This window comes from Gobio gobio (genome assembly GCF_949357685.1).
Source record: "Gobio gobio genome assembly, chromosome: 21".
NCBI lineage: Eukaryota > Metazoa > Chordata > Actinopteri > Cypriniformes > Gobionidae > Gobio > Gobio gobio.
In genome coordinates, this window is record NC_137117.1 from 18,607,509 (window position 1) to 18,620,587 (window position 13,079).

At 39.0% G+C, this 13,079-nt stretch overlaps 1 protein-coding gene across 1 annotated transcript in view; it reads left to right on the top strand.

Moving 5' to 3' along the window:
- The window catches only part of plxna2 (plexin A2), a gene marked incomplete at its 5' end in the record, with an annotated part of 214,058 nt that overhangs the window by 127,685 nt on the left and 73,294 nt on the right, over window positions 1-13,079 (top strand). Inside the window, 4 exons of the mRNA XM_079802461.1 lie at window positions 3,191-3,305; window positions 4,963-5,163; window positions 7,359-7,455; window positions 7,858-8,057. Coding sequence (XP_079658587.1) covers window positions 3,191-3,305; window positions 4,963-5,163; window positions 7,359-7,455; window positions 7,858-8,057 — 613 coding nt within the window. The remainder of the gene's footprint in view (window positions 1-3,190; window positions 3,306-4,962; window positions 5,164-7,358; window positions 7,456-7,857; window positions 8,058-13,079) is intronic.

Here is a 13,079-nt window from a genome sequence, read left to right on the forward strand (position 1 = left end):
TCCAATCCCTCTGAACACGCAGACCTCACAAGGAGCGCCGTTGGCCCTCTGTGCCAATGCCTCAGGGCATTATGGGTAGTACTTGTATGTTCAACCTGGCTCAATTTTTGGCACATTCAGCCTTCCTAAATTTCCTCCCACACTTCCTTTCACTTAAAATGTTGTAAAATGCTCTAATTTATCATGAGTTCCCAACACAGTGCTTGAGTACAGCATGGTACATCGTTTTTAGCTCGCAATTTCCATAAAATTCCCACTGTCCAATCGGGTAGCCCAATGGCCCAATAAAGAGCCGCACGGATGAATATTTTAGCATAAACACTTCTGCATTATTTAATTGGTACGCAGAAAACACAGACTCTTGGAAGCCAAAGTGCTGTAGAGGTTTATAGCTGTAGAAGCATCTCCAAGATTCCACAACATCAAATATATGACATGTTCCTCTACAAATAGAACAAGGCCCGCTCGCCATAATATGGCTTTGCTTCTGAATTAGAGGCATCGATGTTGAGTGTTTTATTGGAACGTGCTGGTATTATAGATTCTCTTTCGTGTAAGCTTTGCTCATCTGCATATAAATGATAGATGGAATGCTTACAGCTGCAGGGACGCACAGATACATGCATATATATGTGTGTGTGCTCGTAATGTATGACTGTATTCTCTCATGGTTTGCCTGCTGCATATTGAAATACTGATTATACAACTAAATAGAGATGCCACACAGGAGGTGAAGCAATGCTCGGATCACAACCCTGGTTTATCTAAATTTTGGCCTTAAATGAAACGCTTAACCTCAGGTTATGCCCGTGGGACTTTGTTTACATTTAATGTATTGTGAACCACTGAATAACCGAAAAAAAGAAGCTGTGCCTTCAAACACTTATCTGCAAATGAAAATATTCTCCATTTCCCTTGTTGACTGTTATTGTTTGATAGCCCATTCATACAGCCCACATTTTGTGTGTGTGGTGTGTGTGTGTGTGTGTGTGTGTGTGTGTGTGTGTGTGTGTGTGTGTGTGTGTGTGTGTGTGTGTGTGTGTGTGTGTGTGTGTGTGTGTGTGTGTGTGTGTGTGTGTGTGTGTGTGTGTGTGTGTGTGTGTGTGTGTGTGTGTGTGTGTGTGTGTGTGTGTGTGTGTGTGTGTGTGTGTGGACTGGTAATCATCACGTTATGGGGACAAAATGTCCCCACAAAGATAGCAATATCCGAAATCCTCATCCTTGTGGGGACATTTTTAGGTCCCCATGAGGAAAACATCTTATAAATCAGACTAAGTGATGTTTTTTGAAAATGTAAAATTGCAGAATGTCTCCTGTGAGGGTTAGGTTTAGGGGCAGGGGCAGTGTAGGGGGATAGAATATACGGTATGTACGGTATAAAAACCATTACGCCTATGGAAAGTCCCCATAAAAGATGAAAACACTACATGTGTGTGTGTGTGTGTGATGATGATGATGATGATGATGATGATGATGATGATGATGAATGGTAGGTGGGAGACAAGGTTGAGGTTGATAGGTTGAGTTCACACACATGCACATGCAATGGTACTTCAAAGGTAGCTTTCGCAAACTGGAAGTATAAGCACTACTTTTCCCTCCTTGAGGTGAAAGGTAAGAATGTTTATGTAACGTGCAACTTATGCCCAGAAGGAAAGAGTCTCTCCACGTCGGTGGCAAGTAATTCTAATCTAATGAAGCGCCTCACATCATCACATGCCACAACAAAATTAGTGGCTAAAAACCCAGGTGATAACGTGAGCTCCACTACCAAAGGAGTAAGTATAGTACTGATAATATTTACACAATATTTACACTATAGTAGGTCTACTGATAATATTTACAATAATGTGTTGAATTTGATAGGTGTCTCTCACATTGTCCCACAGCAACATTACAATAGTGTACATTAATGTACAATGTTTTATAATAATAATTTATTCTATTTAGTGTCCAATTCATTCATTTAACATATTTAATATTGGGGCATCCAAGTTATTTGACATATTTGAACATTTGAGAAAAAAAAAAAGTAACACAGTAGTTACTTTCCCTGGTAATTGTTACTTTTATAATGATGTAACTCAGTTACTAACTCAGTTACTATTTGTAAGAAGTAACTATAACTAATTACTTTTTAAAAGTAACGTGCCCAACACTGCAATTCACCCAGATATTTAAAATTGTCCAATATTTTTATTTATTTATTATTATTTTAATTTAGCTTAGCTTAGCTACCGTTAACACTAGCATTTGGATATCCTCAAAGAGAAAACAAGTTCATTTGTTTAGACGCATCGGACTTTGTGTAAACGGGTTTCTTTCTAGTAAAACTTTGTCGCAATTACTATTACAATGCTTAGTATAACAACTACAGTATTGCAATTAGAATTAGATAGCATCTAATTTTCTTTAAGATGCCTCATTCTACATTCAGTCAGGCAGTCCACAGTCTCACTCACAGACAATACAGTCCTAATGCAAATCATATGTCACAGCACGACCTTCCGTGGGCGCTGATTTGCTGGCTCTGAAAGATTCGCCCCCTCCCAGTTATCTTCTTGCTCTCTCACGACCATGTCACCTGAGCATCTGACAGATCTGGAATTAATCAGAGTTCTAGTAAAACTTTGTCACAATCACTAACTATTACAATGCTTAATATAACAACTACTGTACAGTATTGCAATTAAAATTAGATTGTGTCTCATTTTCTTTCAGATGCCTCATTATATATTCAGTCAGGCAATCCACTGTGCCACTCTCAGACTATACAGTCCTAATGCAAATCATATGTCACGGCGCGACTATATGTCTTAATAAAGTCTCAATACCAGAGTGATAATTGTACGTCTGAAGTCTAACCTTTGCAGAGCCGGTGTTACATCTGTATGTGAGATTCAGTGGCACAGCGTTGTCCAACGGCACATGCAAATTTCCGCAGCACACTTTTAATTTATTCAGCATTAAGCCGCAAAGGTCAAGGACACAGCAGTGCTGGTCTCAAAGGCACAACCTGCTCCCCATTGCTAATCTAAAACCCAGAGCTACATTTTATGCTGACTACTTCCACTGTACCCTCAAAATGGCTTTGGATCATAAATCAGGGATATCAGTGAGGGGTAATAATACTTTTTTCTCTCTCTCTCTCTCTCTCTCTCTCTCTATCTCTCTCTTTCCATCTGTTTAGGTGTCTTTCTTGTGTAACCAGTTCTTTTCGCTGCCACTGGTGCAAGTACAGAAACCTCTGCACCCACGATCCCTCCAGCTGCTCCTTCCAGGAGGGACGCGTCAACGCCTCAGAGGTACGCTCACTAACACAAACTGTGTGTATGAGGCTAGTCTTTCGGTAGCAAATCTACAGGATTACAAACCTCTGGGGAAGAGTCTCCAATAATAGCTGCTGAAAAGTGTGTGTGAAGTCTACAGTGGAGACTGTGTGTGTGTGTGTGTGTGTGTGTGTGTGTGTGTGTGTGTGTGTGTGTGTGTGTGTGTGTGTGTGTGTGTGTGTGTGTGTGTGTGTGTGTGTGTGTGTGTGTGTGTGTGTGTGTGTGTGTGTGTGTGTGTGTGTGCGCGTGTGTGCGCGTGTGTGCGCGTGCATTTGCAGGTGTTCAGCTGATCAATGTGCTACATTACACCCTGTCAGGTGGTAAACACACTTGCTCACCCTCTCACAGCGAGCAATTAGCAGTCGATATCCGGAATATTCTCTCTCACAGCACACACAGGCTTCCCACTTATTCACACACAGCCATATGCGCAAAATAAACACACACTCAAGCAGGCAAAACCTCCTTAAGGTCCATGATCAATCATGGTGTGTGAGTGTGTGTGAGTGTGTGTGTGTGTGAGTGTGTGTGAGTGTGAGTGTGTGTGTGTGTGTGTGTGTGTGTGTGTGTGTGTGTGTGTGTGTGTGTGTGTGTGTGTGTGTGTGTGTGTGTGTGTGTGTGTGTGTGTGTGTGTGTGTGTGTGTGTGTGTGTGTGTGTGTGTGTGTGTGTGTGTCTGTGTACACATGCATATGCATTTTTGTGTGTGCAGGCTTGCATGTGTCTAAGTGTGTTTGTGTACATATGTATGTGTGTGCATCTTTGTGTGTTTTTAACCTTATACTTTAGGGAGAATATTGCTGTCCTAGAAGTTAACCAGCAGGGAATGTTCTCAGAACTAATGTTATAAGTAATATTATACCCATAATGTTTGAAGAAAGATGAAATGGACTTTCCTTAAAATTCGCATAACCTAAAAAAAAAATATTTTTTTATTGTATTATTTAATACATTATTTTTCATTCATTCATTCATTTTATTTTATTTTTATTTATATTTATTTATTGCATGCCTGCAATGCACTTGCATATTTGCATAGAGTAATTATGTAATTATTGCACAGTAATTATGTTTAACTTTATTACAAAAACAGTAGAAGTCTAACATATTTCCACATTTAGCTTGGTAAATATCTGTTCGTATAAGTGTGTGTGTGTGTGTGTGTGTGTGTGTGTGTGTGTGTGTGTGTGTGTGTGTGTGTGTGTGTGTGTGTGTGTGTGTGTGTGTGTGTGTGTGTGTGTGTGTGTGTGTGTGTGTGTGTGTGTGTGTGTGTGTGTGTGTGTGTGTGTGTGTGTGTGTGTGTGTGTGTGTGTGTGTGTGGCATTGGAAAGACACTAGGGACACCTCTCACTGGCTGACCTACTACTGCACGGCATCTTCACACACAACTTTTAGAGAGTAACATGTCAACTTGCTTTTAAAGAGCACCTAAGGTTTAACTGTGTGTGTGTGTGAGCATGTGGAGCGTGTGTGGGTTGTGTACATTGCAACAATTTCTATGTGCATTGTGCACTGTATGTTTTTATAAGGCTCTTTCACGTCATCGGTTCTCTGCTGAGTACACTTAGGTTAGGATTTTATGTTGTGTGTTTGTCTTGACTACCCGTTCACCTCTCGCTCTCTTCACTCCTTTAGGACTGTCCTCAACTGGTCCGCTCTGAGGAGATCTTGATCCCAGCAGGGGAGGTGAAGCCCATCACCCTGAAAGCCCGGAACCTTCCCCAACCCCAGTCGGGTCAGCGCGGCTACGAGTGTGTGTTACATATACAAGGAGTCAATCACAGAGTCACAGCGCTCAGATTCAACAGTTCCAGCGTACAGTGCCAGAACAGCTCGGTATGTGTTTGGGTGTGCATGTGTACTCACATGAGATATCTCAGTTGTGTCTCCTAGACAGCAGTGAGATTGCATTGAAAGCTATTTGAAACTTCCTTAAGTCTCCTGACTCTTTTATCTTGAGAACAACTTTTGAGTGTAAGAATATCTCAAACTCAGATTTTCCAAGATTTCCAAAATTTTCCTCAGTATGAACTCATCATCTTTTTTCTCAAGATAACATAATCTGAGCTATGCTAACTACATGATTTGTAGCTCTTGAGGAAAAAAATGACTTTCACATAGAGATTGCAACAATGTCTCAAATGGAGCTCATATTTGCCAGGTTATTAAATCAGAGATTTCAATATGCGCTTAAACATTTCTCATCAAATTCTTTCAATACCTAAATAATCTTAGCAACACTATCCACATTCACGAGTTCACACTTGCAAATAATCAGATGGAATAAAAGGTATGCATATTTGGTGTGCTGTCTGAGGGGAGGGCTCAGACCTCAGAATTTTGGCCCGAACCCAGAGTACTCCCCCCATATCTCTGATTAGGATAGTTAACCAAGCAAGTGTGAGGAGACGGGGTGGTGGTGGGATGCAGGAAGCTTATATATATAGGCCTCATCTCATACTGATTGGATAGGCAATTTGAACATGTTCCTCCTGAACTTTGTTTATAAAACATAATTTAATTTTAAAACTCTGTACTCTTACTCCGTTAACAGTTGCATCATTTTTTTCACCTAAGGAAAGACGTCTTACACACTTAAATTAAATGTAGCTAAGATCATCTGAGCAAATGATAAAGCTAAATTGAGATCCAGAAAAGCACAGTTTATGGCTAGTTAAGCACTGGTTACCTGCTTTGTGATGTTATAATGAACATAATCATGAAATGGATGTGGCCAAGGTATATGTGACTGTATGTTGCCGTGCTGGCATATGGCGTATGTTTTTTTTTTCCATGATACCGCAATTGTTTGATTAAAGTTAATGAAACAGACAGTCTATATATTAAGACCTACTGTACCGCACTCATCCAAAATAATGTTACACAGATGTTTTTCCACAACAATTAACGTTCATTTAAGACATAACAGAGGATGTTTGCATGAATACTCGCCAATATTTTGAAGTAATGCACTGTAGTAATAAAAAAAAAAATATTTAAAAAGTAAGTTACCTGGTTGCCTTAAAATTCATTGAAATACAAAATTTGAGTTAATACAATGAACATTTGAGAATCGACATCACCCTTTATTAAAATATTATTAAAAGATTTTGTAAGCATATTGCGTAATTCTGTTTTATTTGTAATAATGCAGTGAAACATGCCAAATTGTGCTAGTTTCATGATTTATCACAACATTGTTTTATTTATTTATGTGGTTCAGATACAATAATATTTTGAGTTGCTATTTATTAAACCAATTTCCTTCATTGTATTAACTAAAAAAATTTATTTCAGTGAACTCCAAATTTTAAGGCAACCAGGTTACTTACTTTTTTAAGTTAAACCAACAATATTGTTTTACAGTGTGTAATTCTGTGTATGTGTGTATATATCGGCATCTTTGTGCGCATGCTTCAGATCTGTCAGTCAGCACGAGTAAGATCGTTTTCATGGACAAAGGAAAGGTACTCCTCTCAGAAAACGTACAAATAAAGATACTTTTATATTTTTAATTGCTATTTGGATCATTGGGATTGCTAGACGAGGGTTTAGTGAACTAATTTTTGTGAAAACCTCAAAATCGACCAAAATCGTAACTTTTCACTCTAAATTACTCATATTTTACCAACTCCTTTCTCACACTTTTTGTCATTCTCTTTCAAATGAACACACACACACTCTGTAAGTAGAGATGAAGGCGGTTGGAGCTCAGTGTCCAAGCTGTAGAAAATAGGAGTGTTGAAAGTCTTCCTTATTCCTCAGACTGATGATGCAAGTCCGGAGTAACTCAATAAGAGCTCTAATACAGTCAAACCATCTCTCTCTCTCTTTTTCTCTCTCTCTTTCCCTCTCTTATGATATTTGCTTCACTTTCGTGTACACTCTGCCATTTATTCGTTCACTTTTTGGCTGCATGTTGCAATCAATAATGGACAGCAAAGACAAAAATCATAAACTTTACATTATCTCAGCGTTTGCACTGTCAGGAAAATGTTGTAACCTCTTTCCATCTCTCTGTCTCTCTGCAGTATCTGTATGAAGGGATGAGAATTAGTGAACTGCCGGTGGATTTCTCAGTGGTGTGGAATGGAAATTTCATCATCGACAATCCTGAGAACATCAAAGGTAATGCATAAATAACCCATGAAAATAATGTGTTTTTAAGCCAAAACTCCATGTTAGTATGCTGTAACCTGCCGGATTCTCCCAGAATTGTTCTGCCTAAAATAGTGTTTGAGGTGATTGATCATACTAATTATTATTCATTTCATATTTATAGCAAAATGAGAGTCTGAAGCTACTTTTCTCATGCTCAGCAATACTTCCTAAGCATCATGGTTATGCTGAGCTTGAGATGTTTATGATCAATATCTCTCCTAAACTGTCAGATAGGTCAAATTAAGTCTCCAGTAAACTTTATTAAAACTTGTAACAAGTTTTTTCACACCAAATTAAATCTCATATTGTAGAAGAATAGTGCAGCGTTCAATCAAAAACACATCAGTAATTTTCGCTTGTATCCCACAGTGCATCTGTATAAGTGTGGCGCTCAGAGGGACAGCTGTGGCGTGTGTTTGAAGGCCGAGAGGAAGTTCCAGTGTGGCTGGTGCAGTATGGAGGGCCGCTGTACCCTACGCCAGCACTGTCCCATGTCCAACCCCTACACCAGCCGCTGGCTTCACCTCTCCAGCACAAACGTGAAGTGCACCAACCCTCGAATCACTGAGGTGGGTCAAAACTATATGTACTCGCAGTCAAGAACAATCAGGTCTCTGTTACAGTAATACAGACTTTTTTTTGTAATTCAATAAACAATATAGTTGTATGTTTATGAGGTACCAGATCCACCTATCAGTTTTGGCTTCTTATATCTCAAAAGATTTCTATTTCAAAAACAATGCTGTTCTTGAACTTTGTATTCATCAAAAAATCTAAAAAATATTTAGCAGCACAACATTTTTCAACATTGACAATAGGGATAATGTTTCTTAAGTAGCAAATCAGCATTTTAGAATGATTTCTGAAGGATCGTGTGACACTGAAGACTAGAATAATGATGCTGAACATTCAGGAATAAATAACTCAATCGTAATATTTTACAATATTACTGTTTTTACTGGATTTTTGATCAAATTAATGCAGCCTTGGTGAGCACAACTTTAAAAAACATAAAAAAAATATTGCAGACCCCAAACTTTTGTATTTATATCAGCATGATTCATAACTCACACAGAGAGATACACACACACACAGAGAGAGAGAGAGATGTGTGGAAGACTCTCGGTCAGCTCATATTTCTACTCTGTAGTCTGACTAAGCTCTTTATTGATGCCGCTATTCATAGACTCTCAGAGAAAGGTGAGCTGTGTGTATCGTGGGTAATCTCTCTCTCTCTCTCTCTCTCTCTCTCTCTCTCTCTCTCTCTCTCTCTCTCTCTGTCACTCTCATCGTCAGTCATACTCACTCTAGCTGCCAATATCTCACGTTTTCTTGTAATTAACACAATGTTAGAACGTTGATGGCATACTGTGAGGTGTGTGTGTGTGTGTGTGTGTGTGTGTGTGTGTGTGTGTGTGTGTGTCTCTCTCTGCTGGGAGACTGAGGAAAGACATGATGTTTAATTAGTTTAGGTAACGCACCAGTGCCCTGTGTTTAAAGTACCCGATTCATGGAACTCATTGATTCATGTGGCTGTTTGCAGTCTGCATATCACAAGCTGTTGCCCCATGTGCGCACAAACCAATTAAAAAGTAAGGGTTATGACTTCCCGTTGTCTGTTTTCATTTAGGATGAATGGGCAAATTAAGGTTAAGAGCTATGTGACGGATGGCCTCTGTTTTTGTGCCTCTGGAAAGTGTTAAAAAATAGCGTTATTAGTGTGTTGAAGCATGCACATCCTTTTTGTGGGGCATTTTTTCTGTTTGTGGAGGTGTGAATATGTATTTTGTGTGTGAATTTGTGTTTGTTGCACAATTTAAGTTATACTTTTAAGTAAAAGACATTCAATTTAAGTGTTGATAACTTGGTAATTTATGTATCTTTTGCTAAATAGCCATGCATTTCATTTTTTATTTTATTTTATTTTAGAGGTCTTCAACCGGGGCTTCAAGTTTTGTGAAAAATGTAAAAATATGTTACAAATATAACATTTAGTTTACTTCAACTAAAGCTTAAGTTCAGCTAAATGTTTAATCGCTGTTCCTTCATAAAAATTTACTAGTGTAATTGAAATGCACTAGTACTACATTTATATGACTCTCTACATCAATATTGATTATTTTAATGGCTTTGCAATGTAACTATCATAACAAAGTATGTGAAGATATTAATATGGTACTATGTGTAATACAGCACTCACTTTTATACAGTGTGCACCATAGTGTCCCAGTTTAAAGGTTGAAACACCCAAATGGAAAAAAAAGAGCATTTTGCGTTTCAAACCCATACATTTTCCAAGACCACATTACAAAGCAGTGGTGCAATTCCTTCAAAGCAAATTAGTATGATTTTTTTTTTAATTCATCCATTTTTAATCTGTTCTCTCCAAGTTGTTCATTTCCATTTTCTCTTCTCTCAGTCTCACTAACGCACATAAATGTAAAAATGTCCCCTAGATCAGTCATTTCCGTGATTGTTTTTTGTTCTTAATTCAGTTACGTTATTCTTCCTGTTTTTGTCTGAATGTAGACATTCATAAGCTGATTTGTGCAAATACATAGATATTAGCGAGATCTGCCTACAAGAAAATGACAGTCATAAATGATTAACGCTTCTATTAAGCAGCACTCTATCCCTCCTATAAAGACTTATTAATATTAATGAGGCTTAAGTCCTCAGTGAAAGCCGAGGGTTCAGCATCAAATGAATGTGGAGAAAAGTCAGGCACTTGAAGCTGGTCTTGACGTCGCTCTTTGCTTCAGATGGTCTCTGAGCCTCTCCTTAGTAGCTCAGTCACGGAAAGCTTGGTGTCAGTTCGTGCTTCACAGAACTGATCTTGGATCAGAAAACATTTTGGACTTGAAATGCAGTTTTATATCAGTATTGCTGTTTGTTTTCAAATGATTGATTCATTTACACAAAATACACTGCCCGGCCCCAAAAAAGTTGCTGTTTGGATTTTAATTAGCAAATGCTTAAGAGTCTATAATTGGATCATTATTGCAGTGATTATTATGTTTCTAGCATGTTATATGTTTGGCAACAGTTCTTCTAACCATAATTGATGGACTGTGTAGCTTTTCATTTCTTGAACAACCATGTAGGAAGACACATCATGGCCACATTCCAGGATGACAATGTCAAGATTCATCAGGCTCGAATTGTGAAAGAATGGTTGGGAGGGAGCATGAAGAATTATTTTCACACATGAATTGCCACTTCTAAATCCAGACCTTAAAGGGATAGTTCACCCTGAAATGAAAATAAAGCCATCTTTTACTCACCCTGCTGTTGTTCCAATGCCCTATGCCCTTCTATCTTTTTTGGACCTCAAAAGCAGAAATTAAAAAAAATAGTCCTGCACGCGCTCCTCATAAAATGGCAGTCAAGACTAAAACATTACAAAAATGATACAAAAGTATCATGCAATGATACCGTGAGACGTTTTCCTGTGAGTGCGTGCGCGAGCCATCAGCAGCCGCTCATGCTTACTATAACTCGCACTGTTGTCATGGTACCCAGGATAAGCCAACACACGCACTCTTTTGAGAAATCAGGCTCAATAGGAGCAAACGCGACTCTCGTCTTTTCTTTAAGGTATATGATAAGAAATAATACTAATAATAAGGTAAACCTCCTGAAGTGAATGTTGTGTACCGGTTGTCATGACAACATTGCGTGAGGTTGCTGCTGACGGCTCGCACGTATTCACAGGATTGCGCACAGAGTAACGGCCGAGCTCAGTATTTTGACTGAATATTGCGGTTTCTTTCTCGCAAAACCTTATAGTATGCCTCCTGAACACTTTCCATATATGGCGCGCGTCTCACTGTCTCACTCATTGCGTGATACTTTGTATCATTTTTGTAATGTTTTATTCACTGCCATTATATGGAGGAGTGCGTGCAGGACTATTTTTTAAATTTCTGCTTTTGAGGTCCGACATAGGGCATTAGAACAACAGCAGGGTGAGTAAAAGATGGCTTTATTTTCATTTCAGGGTGAACTATCCCTTTAAACGCATTAAAAGTCTTTGGTATGTGCTGGAGGAGACATTACAGAGTGCTTGACTCGCGACCAAAAATTGATGCACCTCTTGATAGATTGAATTTTTTACAATATAAAAACAAAAAAAACTACAATTAAAATAATTGTAATGTAGTCTCATTTCAAATATAGACTGCCCGGCCAAAGAAAAAGTCGTAAAAATAATGATATAATATAAAATTTGTATAACATTAAAATAAAATATATATTATAACATTATTTTTACAATTTCTAAGACATAAATGTAATAAAAAAAATAATTTATTTATTTTATTCCTGGTCAGTAAATGTCTCGGGGGACTTAGAAATGCAGTTGAAACCATGAATTTGTTTCAGAATATGCTCCAAAGCCTCAGGAAATAATGGCCTAAATACACACACACACTGGTACATACACCCCGGCAGCGAGAGAGACCGTCCACGGTGAAAATCGTCATGAATAAATGATATTGAGCCTGATAGAACCTTCTCTCCCATCAGAGCTACAACACTTGTCTAGTACGACACAGCCTTTCCACAAAGTCACATGTCTATTTACAGAAGAGCATTCAGCTCGAATCGCTCAACCACAAACTCCAATTTTAAACTAGATGCACCACTTTCAAGTCCCTTGTTTCTTCCTTTCCTTGCTTAAACACTCGCTTGCTTGGCCGAAGTTCAAAACCAAGCCCCTTTTTTCTTTTTTCCCCCTTTTCAGTCTTTATCGCAGCCAACCACAGGACATTTAAGAGCAAATAAAGTGTTTAGTGTGCAGTTTAGGCAGCAAGAAACAAGTCATAAGCTGAGTTTTATCAAGCCCATAAATTGCATCTCAGTGTGAATTTGGGACGTGCTAGAATCAGCTGAAAAGACTCCAATCCCGGTAACAAATCACACCTTTCGTCCTCCTGCTGCACACTTTCATTACAGCTTCCTAATTATACGCAGCAATTGAGTGCGTGAAAACCCTCTGAGGACAGGAAATTCATTCCCGGTTAGACTCGAACGTGCTGGTGTTAAGCATTAGCATTTCTTCATTACTTAACGAAAGACCCATTCCAAACCATCTGCATGTTGGGTAATGGGAATCCAAGCAGAGCGTCTGCTTTAAAAAGCATGCATTAAGAATGAAGAGACTCTCTGTTTGTCCCGGAGACACTCTCGAGACATGACACTGGCCCGTGGCTGGGAGTGTATCTGTGTGCATGTGTCCATATAACCCAAAGCCAAACAACCCGTGAGAACTCTGAAGATCTTCTCAAAAGGTCCACATTCTCATTCTGAGGCCGGAATCCAGACAGTCACTCTTGTGATGAGGGTGAAATTGCAGTTGGGCACGAATTGTAGCTCTGGAACCAGTAGCTGTGCGGCGAAGGAAGCCGTCTGCCGGGTCAAACAAGGCAGCGCTTTCACCTCAGAGTGGGCGGACGAGACTTTGAAGTATAGAGTCAATGCGAGGGATATTTATGCTCCATGAATAAAGCCCATTTGATGTCTGTAATGGCCAGTCAGAACAGCACCACGCTCAGGGTGAAGCTGGAATCTGACGCCCAGACTATTATTAC